We start from the raw sequence: 24,945 nt of genomic DNA on the forward strand, positions 1-24,945 counted from the left end.
CCTGAAAAACAGACCGATTAAGTGCGTCTAGAGGACAGGGTTGAGAACCACCAGTCGTTCTGCCTTGCAGTTATGGGAGCGGGTTACGGCTCACAAAGCTTTGCTTTCGCCCGTGCCGCAAAGCATTGTTAAACAGACTCAGCCACGGAGCTGAGAGCCAGCGTCGGCCGGGGATGCTGCAGAGGGAGGGCGCACCCAGCATCGCCTAACAGTGGCACCTACTGGCCAGGCTGAGAGGGAGCCCTGCAACATCTGAACTATTGGTGGGGGGAGGGGACACCGAAGCCTGCTCCACCCTACTGGTTATTTCAGAGGTGGGTGGCAATGACTACCAATTTCACTTAGAGCTCTTCTGGCTTCTTATGTTTCACGGTTTTTTCATTCCCTGGTCTTCTCTCTCTCTCTCTGCCTTCTAGAGTAGCCAATCTTTATCTCCCTTCTAGATTCCTATTTCTTTCTCTCCTGAGAGTTTTTTGGGGTTTTTTAATCTCTTGGTCTCACTTTTTTGAAAAATGTGGGGTTATTAATTAATACCCAATAGGTTCCTTCTAGATATAAAGAGAATGAGCAGCTCCTTTCACATGCATGTAATTTGGAAATTTTCTGTGCAATACTTGTTGAGCTGCAATGCACCAAATACCTTGTGTGTCAGGGCTACTTTTCTTGGGCAACCGGTGAGAAGGAGCCACCATCGGAGGGCTGCTCAGTACCAAACTCATGACGCCGTGCAATGAGATACAGGAGGCAGCGACCAGCGGCACGCCAGAGGTCAACCGAGGAAAGCCAGAGGTCAACCGAGACGTAGGCTCCAGGACCAGTCAGCATCTGGGGGAGCCTCGAGTAAGAGCCACCAGTATGGGCTCCGTTCCGGACCAGGAAGTCCACAAAGGGGAACTGGAAACCCTGAGCTCAGGGGGGCCAGAACTGACGGTCAGGCCTCCTCACGAGGGCTGAGGTCCGCAATAGGACCTCTCTGTTTTTAATTACATTCTTAAATGAAACTGTGAGAGCAATGCTTTCCAGAGGAGACGCCTCTGTGTGTGTATATAGGCGTGTTGGGCTATTTCTCTCTCATTGGACTCTGCTCTTATAGAGGTAATAGTGGATAGTGCCTGTGAAATTCCATTAGGGGGCATTAGGGCATTTGAGGATTACTTGTGGTGGTGGGGAGATGATGTAAAGGCAAAAAAAAAAAGAGGGTTGTGAATAGGCCTTGAACCTGGGGTTTGGGTAGTCTGGGGGCCAGTGATTTGTCTCTTAGGCTATTGGTGAGCACTGTGGCCTGTAGTGAGTTCTATCAGAGGTGGAGATCCCGCCCCTGAGGAACCGGATTGGTCCTTGAGGCCACTAACAGGGGTTGCTGGGAAACAAAGTTATTCCCAGTAATTGAAGGGCTGGTGCATGAGTGAGAGGAACCTGGAACGAGAGACTTGTGAGCTTTCAAAGGGAGGCAAGTGCTCTCTGTGCTCTCTGAAGGTAGAGAGAATGCTTTGTGCAGACTCAAACCTGTCTTGCACGAATAAAGCTCAGTGTTGAGCTGGTAACCGAGGCAGTGTGCATTCTCGACTTCAAGTGCTAACCTGACACAACCACCACTCACCTCCTCCTCCTCCTCCCATTCCTCGCTCCCATGTCCTCTATACCCATAGTGGCCCTTCTTGTGACCCAGTGCCTGAGCTGAAGCAGAGATCTCCCACAGGCTAAACATGTTCCCCTTCTCTCTAGGCCAAATAAAACCATTGAAATCTGATCCTCCAAACTCCTGGGTTCTGAGTGTAACCAAAAGTTTAAAAAAAAAACCCATTTCTGTGTCCTGAGCGGTACCTGCAGGCTGGCGAGCTGGGACCAGGCCCCTGCGTACAAGGAGTTAACCTTCAGCTTGTTGTTGCTCAGATACAGCTCTTTCAGCTTGGCCATCCCTGCCAGCGAGCCCTTCGGGATGGAGCTGATCTCGTTCTCTTTGAGTTTCAGGGTCTCCAGGTTCTTGGGGAGAGCCCAAGGCAGAGACTTCAGGTTGTTGCCCGACAGATCCAGGGACTTCAGCAGCCTCAGCTTGCGGAAGGCTTCCCGGTGGATTTCGCTGCTCGTGATCTTGTTGTAGCTCAGGTTCAGCTCCTCCAGGAAGTAAGTGGCAGCGAAGTCGTTTTTGGAGATGCCCACGATCTGGTTGTGGAGGAGCATGAGCGTCTTCACTCGGCGAGGCAGCCCGCTGGGCACCCTGTCCAGCAGGTTGTTGTACAGGTGGACCGTGTGCAGCTTCTTCAGACCCAGGAAGGCGTCCGGGTGGATCCCTTTGGCCTTGAGTTTGTTGTTGTGCAGCAGGAGGTACTCCAGGTGCCTGATCTGGGTCAGGACGTCCGTGGGGATCGCTTTGATGGCGTTCTTCTCCAGGTGAAGCAGGACAATGTTCCGGGGCAGGCCACTGGGGATGTGCGTAAGGTTATTGCTGGACAAGTCCAAGTATTCCAGGCTGGACAGTTTCCTGGCAAAGCAAACACGTGAAGCTAAGGCACTTTATACGACTGGCACTGGCACCCACCTCCCATGCATTCTCTTTCCCCTTCCCTCTCCTCTCCCTCCATTCATTCTTTCCTCTTATCCCCTTCTCATCTTGGGTCTTCCTCCTTCCTGCTCCCACCCAAGTTCTCTCTCCCTCTCCTTATCCCTCGCTCCTTACTACACCGCTCCACGTAGGTCTCCTCCTTCCTGTTCCCTGCACCTCTGCCAGTCACCCTCTTCCTGACACCCCCACCACCCCATAGTCAGCCTCTCTCCATGCCCCCCACCCACTCCATGTAGTCTCCCTCCCCGTTCACCTACCACCCCATGCAAGTTTCTATGTCCCCTCCTCTCCCCCCCCCCCAACCACTTTCTCTCCCTCCCTCCTAGCCCAGTGACTGTGGATCTCTCCAGCACCTGGCGCAAGTGAGCTTTTGAATCAGGCAGATTTCTCTGTATTAAAATCAGGCTGGAAATAAATATGCTCTACGGGCTGATCCCCAAGATCTCAAATGGGGTCCATGGCTAATGGAGAAAGCCGGTTTCTGGGTGCGGTTGCAGTGTCTCACCAGAAGGTCTCGTTGTCCATCCCTTCGTTGGTGAGGCAGTTGTTCTGCAGGTACAGTTCTCGGAGGTCAGACAGGTGTCCAAAGGCGCCTCTGGGAATCTTCTCCAGTCTGTTGTTCTGAAAAGCAAAAGGACTGACATTTTTATTCCTCAAGTAAGGCTGGTCCTGTGAACTAGTAAAGCAAACCCTCACCACAGGCAGGCAGGACGCCGAGAGGGAGGGGGAGCGGACAGAGCTGGGAGGCAAGAAACCCCAGTTCAAGTCCCAGTTCTGTCACTGGCGTTCACTGTGGCCCTGAGCAAAACCATTTTGGCACTGATGTTCAGGCAATTTATCCAGCTAAGTGGCAGCCGCTGAATATCCGGCTACGTTCAAAAGCTGCCACTCATCCAGATAAACCACTCATCTGACTAAGTGATTAGCTGGATATCCACAGGGCGGGCAGTGAGCAGATCAGGGCAGCGCTATTTCTCTGGCTAATACAGGGATATCCAGCAGCATAGCTGGAAGTTAGCCGGAGACGTTTTATCTGGCTAACTTATCTAGCCGTCTTTATCGGCTTCTATTGTAAGCTCTTCAGGGGAAGGGATTCATTGCACCTGTTTGTTATTTACCCAGGTGTGGGGGTGTCATATGAATGCCACAAAACATAAAGGTACAAGAGATTCAGAGGCTTTCACAACAAGCACAGAATAGTATTATAAGCACTTAGCTGCATGCTAAACTCTTACCACTAAAACAAGAAACGTCTGGCTAGCAGGATATCACTTTATTACCATTCTTTTCACCACAGCAGGAGAATCTGCCTTCCAGATTTGCCTCTGCCACTTACTAAGAAGGCGTCTCGTTTAACTCTGGCTCTTCTGGTCAAAAAATGAAATTATTGACAATGTTATTTAACTCTATTGGCCTGATTCATCTTGGCATTCCTCCCATTCCTGGGTTTATGGGGGAAAAAAATGCCTTTGATAAATCAGGACTTAAGCCAGGGGAGTGCAAATCCAGTCCTTGGGGACCAAAACAGGTCGAGCTTTCAGGATAACCAACCAAAACGGGCAAATTAGCCTGGTTCTTGGACCAAATGCATGCAAATCTACCTCATGAACATTCAGCACAGAGCTACTGAATACCAGGCCTGCGAACGGCCCCTGGGGAATGGGATTTGGGGGGGGGGGGGGGGGGGGGGAGGTGCCAGAGGCCCTCCCGGCTCCATTACCTTCAGGTGCAGTTTGTAGAGTTTGGGAGGCAGGTTCTTCGGCACATACTTCAGGAAATTGCTGGACATTATCAGGATCTCCACGTTGTCGGAGCCATTGAACATCTGGTCTGGCAAGCCGGCGTCAGCGAGCTTGTTGTTGTGAAGATACACGGATCTGGGAAGGGAAAGGAAGAAAACACTATCACATTGCTTTGCCTAATGCATCTTCCTGAGGACAGCGTACAAATGGCAGTGCCAGTGCCGGTCCTTTGCATCACACATTAATACATTCTTTCTGTTCCTCATGGGGCTTGGTGCCCAGCGCGCCACCGAACTGGTCCCGGGACTTCCAGAATCACCGTTACGCACAAAATGAACCGGCAAAAGCATCTCTGAGGCACTTCCACGCTCGGTGAAAACGTGGCGTTCCCGCAGTGGATCTTGCCACACGGGTTCTTTACTATGAGTTGCCCTCTTTTTTTTGTGCAAAAGACGTTTCCTTTCCTGTTTATCCATATTTCTGTGGTTTATTTATTATTTAGTACATTCCATGAATTCACTGCTGTCCCAATGAGACCCCCACAGCAATTTACAAAAGGAGCAAAGCTCACTAAAGATTATAAACACGCAATGCCATAACAGCATAAAAAAATAAATATAAAACATAATAAACCGTGTCAACAATTGATACATCGTACAAAACAAAAACGGGCAACAAAGTAAGATCCATAACAATCATGAACACTGTTGACCTCTAAGTTGTGCATGTGTGAATGCCGCACGTTCAGCAAAGCGTAGCACGCACAAGAAAGCTCGATATTATTTGCATCGTGCTGCCTCGTAGTGCACGCTTTTGAACCTGGCTTATAACAAGTTGCACCAGATGAACATTTTTGCGCACGCAGTCTTTCAAAAATTTGAGGAAACATTGATCATGAATATCATCAAGCCCCCCGCCCCCCCTAACAAAAACAACAGGTCAGTCGTCAATATTAATCTAACAGACCCAACTGCTGGCACAGCGAACTAATAACCCTGCAAGTAAAAATGAAAACAAATCAAACCAGGAAGCCCGCACAAGCCCGACTGCTCCAACAGACGCCTGACAGAACAACCAAGTCCGGACCTCCTTTCAGAGCTGGAAATAGCTTTTCTGCAGGGGAATCTCACACCAGGCAAAGCCGTTCCAACGCCAAGGAGCAAAGGCAGAAAATGCGCTCTCTCGCGCGCGCTTTTCAAAGGAATCGCTGCCTTTATTGAAATTTGCAAAAGAATGCTCCTGGCAGGAACATAACCCGCAGCCCAGTGGGAAGCTGTACATGTGGTCTTCTCCCTGGAAGCTGAAGGTGCGTTACATGCAGGGGCAGTAGGTACTTCCCTCTCCCCTGAGGCGACACCATTGCTATGAGTGTGGTCAGTTCTTGACTGTAATTTTATTACTGTGACTTGCCTGGAAGCTTTCTCAATAAGGCAAGAAATCAAGTTCTAGTGAATAAATAAAGATTTAAAATGTAACCCAAAATTCAATCGGGAGCCACAAAGTTCACCAGATAGACCTGTCAGGATATTCGGTGGCACCGTTGAATATACTCTGCTATCTTAAGATAGATAGCTTTATCCAGCTAACTTTAGGACTTCTCTATGGCATGACCAGTTAGCCGGGCAAGTTATCCAGCTAAATGTCATTGAACATGGACCCCATACTTTCTAATGTTAAGTCCTCCAAATTCTAGCTGCTCTATTTTGGATTAACTGTTCCATGGGAGCGTGAGGTAGGGCAATCGAGAGAGAGCACTGCAGTAGTTTGTTCTCAAAAAGATTAGGGCCTGGAGCACTGTGGCCAAATCAAATAGAAGTCAACCATGCAGGCAAGGGGTCCGTGTGTTTGCATCAAACAATCATGCAGCCCAGCGTAAAAGGCAAAACGTATTATCGTATTTATCGATGCATCAGAAATGCCTGATGTATTGTGTTTTGTCGACGTACTGTATTGCTATTTGACTTTTTTTTAATCCGCTTTGGAGGAAAGCAGAATAGAAATGCGATTGCTCTTTAATAGCCGCTGTGTAATTTAGGGGGTATTTCGCGTCGATGTGCCATCAAGGCTCAGCTCAAGCATTTGTGGATAGAAAGTTGGGAGCCGGGGGGGGGGGGGAATCAGGGCGTTTCTTTTCGGGTCATCTCTTAACCAGACAGCGTCTCGCTTGTCCTGGCCCGCAATCCCACAGTCACTGCTGCAACGGCTCTGACCCGGTTTGGCTCCCATCCTTCTTCCTTCCGGTCACACATTATGTCACCTGGCGAAAAGCCAAAAAAATGTGCTTGAGATTTGTGAAAATTTTTGTCAACCGCAAAATGGGGAGAGTTTGATGCTGGGCAGAGCTGAAAGTCTCACCTGACAGCTTTATGTGCTGGGAAAAAAACGTTGGAAAATTGGTTTACAAAAAAAAAAGATGCCTCCTCTTCTGAGCACTTCCTGGTAGGGGCACAGTCAGTATGCAGGATTCCCTTCCAGATTTGCATAAACCCAGCAGCATTTCTTAGTTAACCTCTTTTTTTTTTCTGGAGTGGGGGAGGGACCTTTTACCTTCTAAACACTTCCAAAAATCAGGGGCCGGAAGCACTTGACGTCCAGACATGCAATCTCTTTGCTGGTGTTCTGGGACACGGGTGTTAGCGACGCTGCCCGACCCTGAAGGGTGCGGTGCACAGGAAGGAGGTACAGGGGGGGGTTTATAACCAGAAAAGTCAGGGAGCACGTGGTCTGAAGCTCACTGCCGCTTCAGTGAGCGGAAAATCAAATGGGAGCACGTGAGTCCCGGCGAAAGGTCTTCCCTGTTCTCCAGATTATTTGTAAGCCGATGGATCATTCCCCCTGAACATTACATGCAGGGCGCAAATGCCTTAATTCAAGAAGAAAAGCCTCTGTGTGCTTGCTAACTGGCTCCGTTCCTGTTGAGCAAGTTGATCCAGTCCTGGTTTTACCCCGACGCCCACACGGACATGCAGCCCCCTCCTTTTCTTAGGGGAAATCAAGGGGTTAAAACCAGGGCAAGATCAGCCTGCCCGGCAGAAACAGAATCAGTCGGCAGCGGTGCCCGCTGCCAGGCCCGGAACATGCGGCTGCTGACCTACCTTAGGTTTGGTTTCTGCCCAAACGTGAGCCCGTAAATCTTGGTGAGATAATTGGCTGCAAAGTCCGCGCTGGCCAAGGTGCTGGGTAGGAATTTCGGAGCCAATGTGAGCTGAGGAAAGACAGGAAGAAGGGAGGTCAGTTAAAGGCGGTGCCCAGGTCAAACCACCTCAAGCCTAGAGAGAGCCTTAATGAACCAAGGTGCAAGCTCACAGCCGCGCTGCCTGCTTTTTACAGAAAGGCCGCACAGAAGACTGGGCGGTGGTTTTTCCCCCTGAATGGGTGAAGGCTGGAGAGTGCTTCTCGTTCTATCTTTTGCACAAAACAGGAGCCCTGAACTGCTCTGGGGCAGCTGTGGCGCCGGAAAACTTCCGCACAGCCCCGGAAGAGCGGAAATCTGCGGCAGGGTTGAGCAGGCAGCCATTGGCACAACCGGCAGCTGATCCCCACGCACAGAAGGGGGTGCATGGGAAGAAAACCCCTTTTCTTTTTGTCTGTACGTCGTTCTGTTTCAGATTTATGACGTTTCTATTGTTTCGCTTTCTCGTGTAGGTCATTTTGTTTGTTCCTTTCTTTTGGGCATGCTATATTTTTGTGGCGCGTGCACTTTACTAATGGCGCGCGCCGAAATGACATAATGGCGCGAAACAAAATTTAGTTAGTTCTCTGTGTTGTTTGGGATGGGAAACGAGTCATGACACAAAATGACATAACACATATTACTGAGGTTTTCGTGTTATGTTAAACCCCAAGCATATCCCTAATGTGCAGCGCCTGCCATGGTGTGGTCAGAGAAGCACGCGCGGCTGGAGCCGCACTGCACTGAGCCTACCACTTGCTTCCAGCACCTCTTCAGGGTCCTTTTCATTTGCAGAAATATTAGTTGAGAACAGAGTGCACGCAGATAGCAAGTTATCAGTTCGCCTGGCTTGGGGTTCAGCTCCTGGGGGCAGGAGAGAAATGCTGTTCTGGAAAAAAATACAGGCCCAGGGTGGAATATGGGACGAGGAAACTTCTAGAAAGGCCCTGCAAGTGCTTGTCCTGTATAGAGGAAGGGACGTGGGAAGGAAACCAGGAGAAGCTGTGCCCCAGGCCTCCCACCTGACAGCTAGATAGTGAGCAGAGAGAGAGAGATCTTGGAAGCTAAAGACCCAACTTCCTGGCTGAGCTGGCAATCCCCTGAGTGTGTGTGAAGCAGCGGAAGGCTGCCATCCTCTGTAAACACAGCCCTGGCACGACTGGCACGCGCGAGTGACTCTGACTGATTTCTGCAGCGCTGCCAGGTGAACACAGCACCATACAAAGGCACAGAAGCCCCAAGCAGAACCTCCTGACTGCAGGGGATAAGACTATGCTCCTCTGATCTCCTTAAATCTTTCTTTAGCTGTCTCTGTTGTGCTCCCAGGGGCTGATCTAGCTGCTCACTGGGTAAAACCTTTTCCTTTTGTCTTTCTGAAATCAAGAAAATGTTACGAAAAAGAAAAAAAAAAAAAAAGCTTCCATGGCCACACTGCTTGCCCTGGGATTTATATAGCATTCAGAATAAAAAGGTTTTAGGTTTGATATGGATTTACTCTGTCTGCTCGAAGATCGATTTGAGGTCAACACATCGGCAGTATTTTGGCTTAACAAGAAGGGGATGATTAAAAACATTCAGAGATACAAATCTTAGATTAGGGCTGGTTAATTTGTACCAGCCAGGAGACAATAAACACAAAACACTTCACACAGCTTCACAACACTTAGAGCACTGGTTCCTTCACACACACACGCGCACACACACACACACACAGCATGGCCTCTCTCATGTAGCCTCACACACGCAGAGTCACAGCCTCCCTCAAAAAGCCTAACACACAGCCACACACATACATGCAGTATAGCCTCCCTTGCCTCTAGCACAGCCAGAAACAGCACAACCTCTCTCTCACACACAGCACAGCCTCCCTCACACAGCCTTATATAAAGATACATGCAAACAGCAGAGCCTCCCTAACTCACACAGCCTCACACGCATGTACAGTACAGGTTCCCTCACAGACACACACAGCATAGCCTCTCTCAAAAATCCTAACACAGAGACACACACACAGCATAGACTCTCTCACCTCTCACATAGCCAGAAGCAGCACAGCCTCTCTCTCTCACACACATAGCACAGCTTCCCCTTCACACATGCAAATAGTAGACCCTCACACACAACCTAGTCTCTCTCACACAGCTTCACACACACACACACAGCGCTGTCTCCCTCACACAGCCCCAAACACACTCATGTGGTGAGGTTTCTATTTGGGCATAATAATCCCCTTCCTCAGCCTGTTGCTTGAACAGTGGTTTAGAGTCCCACCGTGGCATTCTTGTGTATTATTCTCCTTGTTTGTGGGTTAGTACTGAAGGCCTACCCACTTCCCACAAACTTTTATGTTAATTAACTAATAAGCCTCTTCTTTGAACCTTAGTTGTTGGGTATGCATGCAGTGTGGACAAAAGACCATTGGCCATTGCTTGCCCCCTTCTCCCATGGGGAGCCCATGCTGAATTCAGAACGACAATGTCATTATTTCCGATTGCAGCTTCCTATGTCACGTGTTGACATATGTGTACAACAGACCAAGAGGAATAAAGTGCCTGCCTTATTTGGTCCTACCTGCAGTAAAACTCTCTCTTTATATTCTAATGGCGCAAGGCTTAGAACTGTTCTGACCGTCTCAGTCCTAATGGAACACTTTTTATATTTGCCATTTGAATTAAAGTCATTACGTTCCAAATATTTTCTACTCCTTCAACAAACTTCATCCTATCCAATAAAATTTGGACTGGAACTTCCTAGGTGTTGGTGCCTAAATTGATCTGAATATTTAGGAACAAAACTGATGTGCATAATTATTATTACAGGTGCATTCATTTTTTATGGTCTTATGCCTTGGCTATCAATGTGTGATATATCTCTACCATAAATCTGCCATCAGTTTTATAATTTCTAAAAATGGTATCAACCCCATTTCCTGTTGCTACTGAACTTTCTGATTTCCATTCAAATAAAAGGCTTTCAGCCTGTTTTTATATTCCCCTCCCTTCAAAGGAAATAGAATCCAGATGTTACAGATAGACCTCAACTAGCTTGAGACTCCATCCCTATGATGGGTAAGAATTCAAGCCTAACCCACTGCTCCATGGGCTAGACCTGCATAGGACCAACCTAAAACACAGGGTGGAGGCCAGTGGTCTTGGAGCTTGACGCATTATATTGTCATACTAAACATGACAAAGAGAGGAATGTAAGAATGCTTTGAGGGGTTTCTCTGTGAAGATAGACTAGCTGATGGTGGTGAAGAAAAAAGAAGGATAATAACAGCATAAACCAAGGCTGTTAAAATGATAAAAGTATGCAAAAGGTTAGTCAGTATGTCCAAGGTCAGCATTATGTTTTGTTTCTACCTTCTGGGCTCAACTTACAAGAAATCATATGACCTACAAGGATTCAGACTTAGCTTATATGAGATAAAATAATAAAGCCACTAGTTAGAAAATGTTGTGCAAACAAACTAATTAATTAGTGTGTTGGTTTGGGGAAGGCGACATGTATAACTTACTATAACAGCTAAGTGTCATGGTTTTGCCTGTCATGCAGCCTCACTGTGCCCTGATCCAGCCTGCTGTGACACCTCCCCACCAGCAGAGGCCTCCAGTGAGCTCTGATCCGAGCTACCCAAGCCACCTCCTCACTGGCCACCTGACTCAACCCTTGGTACAGCCTCCTGGGGTCCTCAGCAAGCTTCATCTGCAGCCTTGCCAAGCTCCATCTTGCTACTCGCACCGCATCCAAGCTCCAGCCCCTTTTAACCCTTGCCTTGTCAGAACCTAGATGCCATTTCATAGATTCTCCCTTGGCTCTCTGACCTGGCCTTTCTTACTTTGTTCTATGCCTTGTGGCATCCGGGCCTTCCTGTATCTTCCTCCTTGCCTTGTGGCCTCCTGGCCTTCTTTCTCCTTAGGTCTTGCTCAAGTGGCCTCCAGACCTTATGCTTGGTGCTCTCCCAGCCTTCTGTGTTGCTGCTTTTGGGCCTCAGTGTTCTCTGTTGCCCTTGTTTAGTCCTGTCCTTGTCTGGTCGTGTCCTGCCCATTCCAGTTCCCAGCATCCATTCCCTGCTTTGCCTTACCCTTGACAGTCCTAGTATCCAGTCCTCAGCTCCTTGCCTGATCCAGTACTTATTAGAGATGTGAATCGTGTCCTCGATCGTCTTAACGATCGATTTCGGCTGGGAGGGGGAGGGAATCGTATTGTTGCCGTTTGGGTGTGTAAACTATCGTGAAAAATCGTTAAAATCGTGAGCCGGCACACTAAACCCCCCTAAAACCCACCCCGACCCTTTAAATTAAATCCCCCACCCTCCCAAACCCCCCCCCAAATGCTTTAAATTACCTGGGGATCCGGCGGTGGTCCAGAACGGCGGCGGTCCAGAACGGCCCCCTCAATAGAATCGGGTTGTCTTCAGCCGGCGCCATTTTTCAAAATGGCCGCCGCAAAATGGCGGCGGCCATAGACAAAAACGATTCGACGCAGGAGGTCGTTCCGGACCCCCGCTGGACATTTGGCAAGTCTTGTGGGGGTCAGGAGGCCCCCCCAAGCTGGCCAAAATTTTCCTGGGAGTCCAGCGGGGTTCCGGGAGCGATTTCTTACCGCGAATCATTTTCGTACGGAAAATGGCGCCGGCAGGAGATCGACTGCAGGAGGTCGTTCAGCGGGGGTCCGGAACGACCTCCTGCGTCGAATCGTTTTTGTCTATGGCTGCCGCCATTTTACGGCGGCCATTTTGAAAAATGGCACCGGCTGAAGACAACCCGATTCTATTGAGGGGGCCGTTCCGGACCGCCGCCGTTCTGGACCACCGCCGGATCCGCAGGTAATTTAAAGCATTGGGGGGGGGGTTCGGGAGGGTGGGGGATTTAATTTAAAGGGTCGGGGGTGGGTTTTAGGGGGTTTTAGTGTGCCGGTTTTCCTGCCCTCCCCCTTCCCCCGATTTACGATTTTTTAACGATAAATCGGGGGAATTGGTATTGTATCGTGGCCCTAACGATTTTTTGACGATTTAAAATATATCGGACGATATTTTAAATCGTCAAAAAACGATTCACATCCCTAGTACTTATAACCAGACCTCAGCTTCCAGTCTGTCTCTGCCCACCACGACCAGCCTGTGTCTGACCTGCCTTGTCCATCTTATCCAGCCTGTCCAATTAAGCCCTTACTGGCCTCCAGAACCCAAGGGCTCAACCTGCAGGGGAGAGAGGCTGGCCGGCAGGAGATAATGCCAGCTCCTGCCCTGCAGCCCTGCCCTGCTCCTGAGAGAGGAGCTCCAGACCCAAGCTGAGCCGAGCTGGGGTTTACTTTATATTGTTTGGTCAGCTGGAGGAGGGGGTCAGGTTGGGTCACGGCCGGGCTGCCACTCAGTGATCAGCACCCAGGACAAAACCTTGAAATGGCAGGGAAAGCCCCTGCAGCTTAAAAGCTATTTTGTCATGCAGGTGAATGGTGCTACGGATCAGAAGGGACATTTCTCTGTCGGCTAGGCTGAAGGGCCCATGTCAAAAGAATTGGGTGATTGAAGGAGTTCGAAGGTGACGGGCAACTGCAAGCTGTGCTCAGCCTTACCTTCCCCTACCTTATTATTTGCAAGGTACAGGTAATTCAGGTTCTCCAGATGTTCAAAGAGGTCCTCTGGCAGCCCTGAGAAAAAAAAAAAGAGGAATTATTCCCAGTCAGACGGGAAACCCTGAGGTGCTGTTCACCCAACAAGACATCTGTGATATCGTTTTGAAGTGTTTGGTTCCTGTGCAATGGAAGCATCTAGACATCTTTTGTTTATGGGGGGGTGAGGTGGGGTGGAGGGGGCATGCACGAGATGGGAGATAAACAGCATGTACGTAGGCAAAGAGGAATTGGGTGACAATCTTCCAGGCTAGCAGGGAGCCAGAGACTCCTAGACTAAACCGAAATCAGGACGTCTGCGGAGCACGAGATGTTTATATCCAAGTTCAGCTCCTGCTACCCCAGTTGACTGCACTGGAAATAAGAGAGGTTAAAATTCCGTGTAAGATCAGAAGTAAATTAATCACTTGCCGGCTGGTCAGCCATGAAAGTTATTGGGGGAAAGGGTTCTGCAAGCCGAGCTGCAGACAAGGGCACCATCGTTCAGTTCAAAGCCAGATTATCCACTGCGCTCTGGAGTTAATGCTCATAATCCATTGCACAGGGCTGCCAGCCGTGTGACTGAGGAATAAGGGCTGTTATGTACTAATTACAAAGGCCTAGGCGATGTTTGCAATCAGTGTGCAGGAGGTTGTGAGGTAAGCAGGTGCCTGCAAGTGCTTGTGGGCAGCTTGAGCCAGGTCTGGTTTTCTCCCAATGCTTGTATGCATTTCTGATTCCGGTTTCTCTAAGACGAGCAGAGCCACAAATCCATAGATGAGAACTGGCCCAGCCTGTCCCTGGCGACTTACAAGAAGGCGCTACCCTTTGTAGATTAGTGAATAGCCATGACATAAGAACTTAAGAAGAGCCATGCTGAGACCATAGGTGCATTGAGCCCAGTGTCCTGTCTCCTTGCAGCGGTCAATCTGGACCACTTGGAAGTAGCTGGCAAATCCTGACTGGGAGATCCATTGCCTATGGCTCACTGCCAGAAGTGAGAGGAGGCAAAGTCCAAGTCTATCTGGCTATGGCTAATAACTATTAATGGGCCTGTCCTTCAGGCACTTGTCCAAACCCTTTTTAAACCCAGCTGTACTATCAGCCTTCACCATATCCTCTGACAATAAATTCCACAACTTAATTAGGCATTGACTGAAAAAATTACTTTCTTAAATTAGGTTCATGGCATATCCCCACGTCCTAGTATTATTTGAAAGAGTAAATAACTCTTGCCTATTACCTTGTTCCACCCCTCTCCTCGTTTTATTAACCTCTATCATATCCTCTCTCAGCCGTCTCTTTTCCAAGCTGAAGAACGCTGACCTGCGCAGCCTCTCATCATAGGGGAGCCATTCCATCACCTTTATCTTTTTTGCACCTTTTCTAGTTCCACTATATCTTTTAGAGATGCAGCAACCAGAACTGCACACAATCTTCCAGGTGTGGTCACAGCATGGATATATATATAGAAGTATTGTGATTTTTTTCAGTTTTATTCTCGGTTTCGTTCAAAATAATTCCCAACATTCTATTTGGGGTTTTTTTTCCCCCCTATACCACTGCTGCACATTGAGCTGAGGATTTCAGTGTTTTGTCCACAGGGACTCCAAGATCCTTTTCCTGGGTGGTGACTCCTAATGTGGAACCCAGCATGGTGCACTTATAGTTAGGATTACTTTTCCCTAGGTGCATCACTTTGCACTTGTCCACATTAAATTTCATCTGCCATGTGGATGCCCAGTCCCCAAATCTTGTAAGTCCCTGTGCAATTCTTCACAATGAGCTCATGGTTTTTCATGACTTTGTTTTGCTTCATCAGCAAATTTGGCACCTCATTCCTTGCTCCCTTTTCCACTTCATTAATGAATAAGTTAAACAATACTCTCCCAATAAATATCCTGGGATAATCCACTATTACCTCTCTCCATTGGGAAAACTGACCATTTAGTCCTACTCTTTATCTCCCAGTTACCAATCTACAAGACTTTTTAATTTCCCCCGAGGAGTCTTTCATGAGGAACTTCATCAACGCCAGATACACTCTTGACTGGCTCGCCCCGATCCACATGCTTAGTTACATCGTCAAAGAATTGTTTTGATTAGTAAAGCAAGACTTCCCTTTGCTAAATCCATGCTGGTGTCCACAAAAGGAGGCAGGCAACACACATCCATGACTTCTCTCCCGGCTCACAGCAGGTGCACACAACTGCCAGTGTCCTGCCCCCACCCAGGTCCTCCTACACATCTGCAGCTTTTAAACAGATACCTCGCTGCTACCTAGGAGGTTTCTTTCTTGCACAGGCATTTACTTTCAATACATAACTCCCACACCGACTCTAAAGCTGCATAAATCAGGCCAGCATTGCTTAGAAATCCATTCCTTTCTGAATGCTTTTGCCCGTAACTTTCACATTATTTTCTCAGAGGCATTGTAAATTGCTTCTAATTGCCCCTCTGCTGAGACGGTTCTTTCCTGTGCTATTAATAGATCTGAGTCTGAGCCAACCCATGCAACGTGCACCTTCCCTGTTCTACTTCCCCTGTCCGCCTCCTCACTTCAATCCTTTCCCATCAGGGCGCCAGGAGACTCCCTCTGCCTTCCGCTGCACCCACTTCCCACAAAGGCCCAAATAGGACAGCAACATCCTGGGCCGATGTGGAGAAGGAATCTGCAGGGGCGGCCAGAAAAAAGCGGCAGGCGAGGGAGCCCTGTCCTCCCCAGGCCTGCCAGGGTCAAGGGCTGGAGCCAGGGATCAAAGTGCACCACCGCCAATGAACCTGCAACCTGTCCACGGGTGAGGGGGGGGACGACACAGCTCCAGTTTCACGCAGACGCCTCTCCCCAGCACCGGGCAGCGGGCTCTCTTACCCTTTGAAGTCAGTCGGTTGTTCTGCAGATTGAGCGTCTCCAGCCTGTAGAGCCGGGTCAGCTCCTCCATAGGGATCTCCTCGATCTGGTTATTCTGCAGCGAGATTAGTAATGAAAGGTTAATAGGCCCTGGCCTCCTTATAATACAGGACGAAAGGCGGACAGGTGGGAAGAGAAAGGCCAATGCGACTAGAGTTCAGAGGATTGTCCTGTCAGTCTTTTTGTAAGGTTATCTGTAGCGTGGCCCCAGCCACAGCACCTTACAAAAAAAGGTAGATCTGACCACCAGCAGGGAATGCTGCAAATAACCAGCGTCCTGAGCTAATCAAAGACCGAGTGCAAGGAATGAACTCGCAGATTAGAAAGACGGCAGCAGTGAGATATTTTGAACATCAGGAGAGCATTAACTCCAGAAAAAAAGGGATAGGAAGAGGGAAGGCCTAGAATCTATTGGATGATTTCTTGGACAAGAAGTGCGTGTGTGGCAGAGTGCAGGATGTGACAAGACGGGTGATGTGACAGAAGGAAAGAGGAGCAAGGGAGCGAGAAGTCTGCATGCATTGCCTTTTGGCCAGGCAGCTTCCTCCTCGGCACTCTCGAGCCCCCGTTTGCATCTGCCAGGGGGATTTCCCCCGTCTTTATAACCTTCCTAGCCCTGCCTCTGCTAGGGAATCACAAGCCATCGTTCCCTTCAGAACCCAGCATTGTACAATGACTGCGACCTCCTCACTTCCAAGGGCTGTGAGCACTACCTCTGCAGCACCCCCAGCCCTGGGAGTGAAAACCTGATCTGAGAAATTAGCCTGGCTCTTCAGCGTGGCAGGGCGTGCTCAGCTGGCCCCTGTGCATGTATTTTAAAGTGGACAGCATCGAAATGTCCTTAATTATGGACGTAATATGGCCCCCATGGGTCAGCAGAAGGTTTGGTCGTTAGGCTCCGGGGAGAGTCGGGGTTGGGTTTTTCCAAATTACATTCTTCATGCTGCTTTGTGGATTTGAATGTCTTGGGGGGGGGGGGGGGGGAGGAGTTCCTACCCACTGTGTGTGTTGGTATCATTCATTTCTAGATGGTTCTATTATTTTCTCAGCTGGGACTCAAATCCCAGTTTTAAAAAAAAGCAGCAACTTGGGCAACTAAGTCAGAAAGTGGCCCACAAAACAGTGCGCTCTCCGACTTGTCCAAATCCTGCTTCACGGGAAAGAAATAAAACATCTCTGTTTCCAATGACCGTTCATAACTATTAGAATTCGTGTTAAATAACAGGGGCTACTTAATAGCACTGGGTAGGCTTATTGATCGCCACAGCTGGTGGAGGAGTCAGTTCAGTTCACTGCCTTCTGCTCCAGGTTCACTACAATCTAAGTACAACAAGGAAAGAAGGACAATGTTTTGTGTGTGTGTTACCTGCAGAGAGAGGTGGTTGGTGATCTCGGGTAAATCCACAGGAAACTCCTTCAGGTCCACGCCCCCACAGTCCACCACTCCTTCCTGGGAACAGCTGCAGTCCTTGGGGCAGATGGCGATGGAGGCCGCGGGCCCCGGTTCCGGCCAGGGTCCGGGGGGAAACTCGTCATCCTCGTCACCCTGGCCCTGGATGCCCCTGGAGCTGAGCAGCAGCAGCAGGCAGAGCAGGAGCAGGGACTCGCCGAGCTGGGCCATGTTCCCTAGGAGGGAGCGGTCCAGGACCCAGCACATAGACCCAGGGCTGCTGCCCAAATGAGCTGCAGATGTGCGGAGAGAAAGGCAACGGGAGAAGCGCCTTAGTGGAAAATACTGCGAAATTACAACGCACTCGAGTGACAGCAAACTTGCTTCTTGTTGCTAATCCAGTTCTTGAACTGTACGAGCCGCTGCCAAGTGGAAAATGTTTTAACGTGCCTAAAGCGTACTGTATGCAGGATCGCCGAAAAGGGGAGAGCGCCTTTTTTATTTTTTTTTTTTAAGCAATCCAGGAGTTTGCATCTGCCCAGTAAGGCGGGCAAGAGACTTGGGGAATTAGGTTACGATCAGGGGCAAGAGGTCTGGAAGGGGGAACTCGATTTTTGAAAGGATAAACCACGACACCTTTCCAAGTTTCACTGCTTAAGCTTTTCGTGGTTTGGTTTGGGGAAAGCTCCGGACTGTTCAGGAAGGGAATCGCAGATCTGGAGGCGTCCTGACATCTGGGCTTTGACCCCCCCCCCCCCCCCCGAGGCCCTCACGTGGCTGGGCAGAGCTGAAGCAGCTGCTACAAAGCCAACCTGCCTGCAATTCAGCTCCCCCTTCCCACAGGCTCCTTCCAACCCCATTGCTTTAATTTCAGAATATTTCCCCCTTTCTTTTTCAGTTCCTATTGTAAAGGGTCCAGGGACTCTCAGGATGGCCTCCCAGGCTCCTCCTGACACATCTGGTGGCAGCACATCTGGAGTCAAGAGGTGAAGGGCTCCTTTACCTGTAACACAAGGAATTAGCAGCGCCCCCCCCCCCCCAAGTTCAATCACAAGAAAGAAATACCCATTGATTTTTGTCATCCACCACAATTATTTTTAAACAATTACAAACAGGGGAAATTATTTTCTTTCTCACTGCCGACTAAGATAGATCTTGTAGCGTGGCCTGCAGGACCTGTGTTATCTCCCAGCTTTAAATAAAGAAATCCCTCCAATTTTCGGAAACAGGAGAAAACAGCTGCAACTCTTTCTAATCAACTTCAGACTACAGAGCAAAAAGAAAAAAAAGCAGCACAGTGTCTGCTCAGTGCCAGCTTTTCTCCTTTTACCGAGTCCATGTTAACTGTTCGTGACATGTGCATCTGAAATTTGGAAATGCACAAGGAGACAAGGCCCCACCCCACCCCACGACATGGCTTGCCTAAGCAACAGAGTGACAGCCACAAAGCAGGCTCCCTTCAGCACAGCAGTGATCATCATCGAGTATTGTCAGGAGGAAAATCAAGTTGGATATTGTAGCGATCAGCTTGACCACCCATAAAAATTAGACTGGGCGCAGGGAAATTAGCATTCCCCCCCCCCCCCCCCCCCAAGCCGGGTATGAAATTCTCTGACCTTGAAGGTGACCTAGACTGGCCTGTCATTTGCTCTGCCGCTGCGTCTGGGATGCCCCATGCAGCAGGGCTGGAATCGGACAGGGAGGGCTCCCTGCAACCCCCCTAAACCCGGCTATGCTTGTCAATAGTGATCAGCTTTAGCCTCATCCAGTTACCGCTTTAACAAATCCACTGCAGGAGGCAGCGTTACAAGTCCGCATGGCAGCAGAGCTGGGAGTCTGCACTGTAATAACGACATCATCTATCGAATCAGAAAACCCCAGGTGGTAAAAAGTGATCCAGGGCTGCTGACAGCTTCGGTGCCTGCCGAGGTCTGATCGCCAGTAACCCTGAACGGGCTACCGGGGCACCAGATCCGGGAGGAAGGCGACCCCCCCCCCCCCCCCCCCCCCCCCCCCCCCCCCCGTGCTTGCAGCCGAGGTGAGATGAAAGCCAAACTCGGTCTAACTTCAAAGGGCGCTGCTGCAGCCCAGGTGCAGGCTCTCTCCCATCTTCGGCCCAGCCTCTCTTTTCCCTCCCTCTTCGGTTAGTGCAAGACACCCCCTGCAGGGACCTGAAACTGCCAACCCCTCCTGCCCGGAGGTGAGAAGTTCATCCTGCTCTTAACAGCGCGAGCCCCGTGGGGGCAGGCACGGCCCCTCCCCCCCCAGCTTTGCACGCCGCCCTCCCAGTGGCAGCAGGGTCGGGGGTCGGAGAGTTTCTGCAAGAAGAAACACGTTTTCCCGCAGGAAGAAGGGAAAGCAGCCCCCACATCCTGCAGGGATGGGCACCGAAACGCAGCCGCCACTTACCTCGTGCATGCAAGACACGGACACGGAGGAGGGGAGGGGGTGGGACACAAACAAACGAGCTCGGTGGGTTACCTCCCCGAAGAGCGCCAGCTCATGCCATGGCCCGTGCACACGCACCACTCGGAGAGCGCGCAGCAAACAGATCCTTTCCAGATGTGCGAGGCAAAAAAGAGGGAGGGAGAGAGAGAGAATCCTTTCCCGGAGACAGCTTCCTGCCCTCTCCAGCGAGATGTGCGAGCGAATCTGGCAAAATGAAGCTCAGGAGGGGAGGGGAGGGGAGGGGAGAAGGGAGGGAGTGCAATAGAAATCCTCTCTCCCTCGCCGGGGGAGTTACTGAAGCTGGCGGGACCCCCAAGCGCCACTGGGCTTTTTGCCTAAATGTGACCCAGGGGAGGGCGGCTTCATCCTTCCAAGACCCCCTCCTCACGCCAGTGGCCCCTGCAGCAGTTAACCTCTAATTGGATTCCCTTTGCACACCCTCCTTTTGCAAAATGTACCTTTTTTTTTTTTTTAATTATCTATCTGTGTTAGCGTTTTAGAGTCTGGGGGGAAGAGCTGATGCTTATCTCCTTTGCTGTGGAGAGATCTCTGCTCTCTTCTCCTTGAACCCTTGTTTGGCATTCAGAAGGCCTCGCATTGTAGCCGCTTTAATCAATCAGAAGTCATCAGGAGACCAACCTGTGCCTAACCCCAGTGCTTTCTCCCATCTCTGCAGGCTGTTTTCAGGGGGGCCTGGGGGGGTGCATGCAGAGGTTATGGGGCTGTTGACATTCAGCTGAAGCCACCCTCTTTTCCTAGCTGTGCAAGGACTGGAAGGGATCCACATTTGGATCTGGAGCAGGTTCACAAAAGTCCCTGGGAGAAGTTTTAATTTTGTTTTTCCTTTTCCCAGATTTTGGCCGGTGCGCCCGAAATGAGTCATGGGTCTCTCGTGTATTTTTCCCTCTCCACTGAGCTCTGCTTAGCATCATGTGACTTTGGACCACATCTAGAAAGCAAAAAACGATTTTTTTCCCCCCTTCCACCTGCAGCAAGATTTGGATTGAAATGCGAAGCTATTCTGGGCACGAGTGTGCCCCTCTCGTTCATTCTAACTATCCCTAGGGCGGGTGCAAGAGGATCTGGCGCCCTAGCTGAACCTTCAGTCAAGATGAAAAAGTAAACCCCCCCTTCCTTTTTGTGGATACTTTTCCTCTCCAGAACTGTGGCTTATCCCCTCCTCTCCCGTCCTGGGAACTTCAGTGTGGGTAAGAGGGAGTGCCTTATGGGACTACACGCGTACTTTTACCTGCGTACAAGCTGCGCACCTTTCAGAACAGTGACATTGCTTTTTACCCTCCAAAATTCCTTTGAAAATTTCCTTCATAAAAAGGAAAAAAAAAATGCAATGGCAAGATGCTTTGTGGAAATCTGGGAGCTGCTTCTCTGAGCATTGCTACAACTGCCGAGACAATATCCCCAACTCCCACGATTTTCCATTAATTCCGCCCTCTGGGGCAGGGACAACTTGCAGAAGTCACTGAACTGGGATGTCCTGGAAGGGGATGAGAGCCGATCCTTTTATGGGTCAATCCCCAGAGGATGGGGGGTCATAGCAGGTTTTAAAAGTGGTTTGGATAAGTTCCTGGAGGAAAAGTCCATAACACATTTATTATCAGGTAGCCTGGGAAAGGCATCGCTATCACTGGGAGTGTGTAATAAGAAATACATCGACTTCATGGGATCTGCTGGCTACCTGAGGCCCAGACTGGCCACTGCTAGAGAAAGGATGCCAGGCTCCAGCATTCAGTCAATATTTTATACCTGATACTATCACTAGTCCAAAGTACCCGGCGTTGCTCAGGTCGTCTGGTTCAGCAGGCAGCTGCAGTTCATCAGCCACGCATGGAGCTTTTCACAGGCACCACTCTCCCTTGGGTCCAACACTGCTTCTCACTTTACGCCAATCCTCTCTGGCCTCGGTCTCCTCAGACACACTCTCTCTGCTTCTTCTAACGCACAACTCCTCTAGGGCTTTGTGGAAACCTCAGTTCTTCTTTCGGTTTCCCATCCTTAACTACTTCTGGACCCCTTTAGCACTAGTGGGTGTAACACCTATTTCTTCTCTTTGGCTCAAGCTCCTCCACAGCCTCCCACCTGAGACTCCTTCCTCTGTGACCAGCAGCTAATCCTAGTGAACAACCTTTTTTATACCACTCTGACACCTTCCCCTATTGAATGAGTCTCACTGCCACTCATACACTTTCACACTCCACTTGATCCCTAAAGCTGTAAAATTCCATATTTTAACATATAGGCTACATTCACTCTACGCGATTTCCAATATCCATACGCCATCTAATGGCTAGAGTACACACTACGACCGACCAACTGACTGACACAAGCCTTTAATACATACAGACAACACAAATATAGGCTGATGCAATCATCTTGCCGCTAATAAAATATGTGCTGGATTTTAGCGCACAGTTTTAACACCAAGATTATGTTTTTAAACTCCTGCTGCAGTAAGATAATGATATGCTAATGCATTAGGAATTTGACTAGCTACAACTACAACCCCAGGGATCCCAGAGACTGTGGGTGGACCTGCCCCATCTGCTGGAGACAGAGAAAGACTGAGGGGCTGTGGGTGGCACCTTACTATATGTAGGGAGCCCAACAAGTTTTACTCTGTCTCCACCTGCTGGTGCAGAGTCACAACCCAGGTGTCTGGACTGATCTGGGTACGTACAGGGAAATGTTGATTTATCTGTCTCTCTGGCAGTGGAAAGCAGCTGCCAGAGAGACGTCTAAATCAGTGATTATATGGCTACCTGCCGCAGGACCTCACTACTTAGCTGGAGACGTATTTGATCTGGCTAAGTATCTGGCTGCCGCCACTTATCCAGAGAGTTTTTGGATACTTTAAAAAATTTTAACTTTTTTTTTTCATAGCGCTGGAAACTTAACTCCAGTTCTAACCAGGGGTTAAGTTTCCAGTGCTAAAAAAATATGCACTGGCTGGATGCAGTCTCTCTGCATGGGGGGGGAGTAATGCTTAATGCCCTCATTTGCATGAGATTTCCCGTTTGGAAATGCACATTTTCTGTGTGCAAAATTCCTTGCTACGCTGGCAGTTAAGTTTTGCACACTGAAAATGCACATTGAGGTGCAGGAGAAAGGTGCATTTGGCTAATACACCTTTCCGCATTGGGTAGTGTCTAGTAACTCAACAACCTTCACCCTGCCCGCTTCATAACCTTGCATGACTTTCTTGGGGCAGGTCAAGTCTCTCCCGGTCACGAAGAATCACAGCGTTCCCACTGCTCCCTTCCATTCACTTTCTGTGGGACTTCCAGTTGGCCCATAAGATGAACTTAAATACATGCTGTCCAAGTCAAGTCATCAAGGTGTCCTTAAAATTGGATCTTCTTCTTAAGTCTGGTCATCAGGGTACTGTACTATATTGTTCTTCACTGGTGGAAGAGACGACAGGAACTTCAGAATCAAAAGCTAGCAGGCGAAGTGTCTGGCTAAATACAACCTACTCGCATACATCAGGGATTGTAGAGCCGAGCAGTTGGTGTGGATGGACAGACAGGCCATAAGCTCTTTATCTGCCATCACCTCTCTCTGTTTCTAGCTAACCCTTTCCATGCAAAGTGCACAAAGGGATTCTCATCAACAGTCCTCAACAGCCATGAACAGGGCTGGTGTCCAGGCTTTCCCCAATGGATATTGACTGGATGGATGTGTTTGCATACATTTGGGCTGTGAATCGAGTGAATTTGCATAACATGGTTGTCCTGAAAAACCAGAGATCTTTGCGGCCAAGGACTGGAATTGAGAACCAGGAAAGAGCATTTAAAATTCAGGTGCTTTCTTGTGGTGGAGTGGGTGAGGGGATATGTTTTTCTAAACATTTGGAAATGTTAGAACCAGTGCCAAAGACTGGGCTTCTTCTACAGTGGAACATAACCGCTCTCACCCATGTGTTCTCTTATCAGCTTGCCACATCAGGAATTAGAAATCTGGTACTCATTATTCCAGATATTCAGTATGACCAATCTCCTCCTCAAAAAAACAGTGAAAGACTTGCTGAGATTAAGAGGGAGCAAAGTGAATGGACTACGTTAGAGGAGCAGGGGCTTTTGCTTGAGGGCATTCAGCTATGGAAAAGCACAGCACAACCTCGGACAGGTGGGGGGTGTGATCTTACTGAACTGCAATGGGGCTAAGTCACTCCCTAGGACAGGAATTGGCAGCTTTTCTGCTGCTGCACTCTGTGGTCAACAGGACACAAATCATTAGCTACTTCACAGACATTCTTTAGTGCAAATTAGGCACAGTATTTCTATTACTAAAAAGCCAGACACAGATCTCAGATGGCTACAGGTCAAACATGGTAATTGCTCTGTCTTGATATTTCTTCCTTGCTCACCTGGTGATCCCCGCCATCTGTTAATATTCAGCAGAATTAGGGGGTGTAGGCAAGATTTACGGGTGCTGAAAGGATTTTATGACATATAAAAGAGCAGAGGACTGAGATCACTGGGTTAGTTTTCCTTCTTGTCAAGCGCCTGCTTCAAATCTTCCCTGGTAGCAGCTGTAGCTGCAGTATTTACAATGACATACACAGTTGTTCTTAAGATAATGAATGGCAGACTCTTTATTACTCAACAGTGCTGCTGGTAATTCATTTTTTGTCTGGTATCAACCACAAGCAGGGTGCACACGATTCCGAATGCTGGGACTTCTCAAGGCTTAGACCTCTAACTCTTAATTACATTTTTCTTGAATATAAGCCACCTCCTGGCTATTCATACCATTAAAGTACAATAACAGACCAAAGACTTAGGTCATGCTCCATGCGTGTAGGACACACTCGAGTGATGCTCCCAAAGGGGAACAGCTGCCTTCTATTCGCTGCAGGGGTGGCTTAAGGCAATCGACTTCCTGAGGACAGAAATGAGAGGGCGGTGAAGGTCAAATCGGTGGGGGGCTCTCCGTGGATTTTTGCTGAGGGGGGAGTCCCATGGATCCTGGCCCTATTGGTGATATGAAATGCTGGGAAAGATGGGGGGGGGGGGGGGGGGGGAAGGCAAGGTTGGGCACGGAAGCTGGCAATCCTGCCACACTCGCAGGAGCCCTAGCACCTGCCTC

At 49.3% G+C, this 24,945-nt stretch overlaps 1 protein-coding gene across 2 annotated transcripts in view; it reads right to left on the reverse strand.

Moving 5' to 3' along the window:
* Window positions 1-20,034, reverse strand: part of PODN (podocan) — a 31,482-nt gene extending 11,448 nt beyond the window's left edge. The window contains exons 1-8 of one of the 2 annotated variants that reach the window (XM_029618309.1): window positions 19,873-20,034; window positions 17,368-17,684; window positions 15,963-16,056; window positions 13,065-13,129; window positions 7,401-7,510; window positions 4,284-4,440; window positions 3,069-3,184; window positions 1,825-2,482 (exon numbers count right to left, since the gene is read on the reverse strand). In XM_029618309.1, coding sequence (XP_029474169.1) covers window positions 1,825-2,482; window positions 3,069-3,184; window positions 4,284-4,440; window positions 7,401-7,510; window positions 13,065-13,129; window positions 15,963-16,056; window positions 17,368-17,658 — 1,491 coding nt within the window. In that variant the 5' untranslated portion in view covers window positions 17,659-17,684; window positions 19,873-20,034. Of the gene's footprint in view, window positions 1-1,824; window positions 2,483-3,068; window positions 3,185-4,283; window positions 4,441-7,400; window positions 7,511-13,064; window positions 13,130-15,962; window positions 16,057-17,367; window positions 17,685-19,800 lie in introns of both variants that reach the window. The other variant, XM_029618310.1, reaches the window with a different exon arrangement.
* Between the last annotated feature and the right edge of the window lie 4,911 nt (window positions 20,035-24,945).

Source organism: Rhinatrema bivittatum, chromosome 10 (assembly GCF_901001135.1).
Source record: "Rhinatrema bivittatum chromosome 10, aRhiBiv1.1, whole genome shotgun sequence".
Classification (NCBI taxonomy): Eukaryota; Metazoa; Chordata; class Amphibia; order Gymnophiona; family Rhinatrematidae; genus Rhinatrema; species Rhinatrema bivittatum.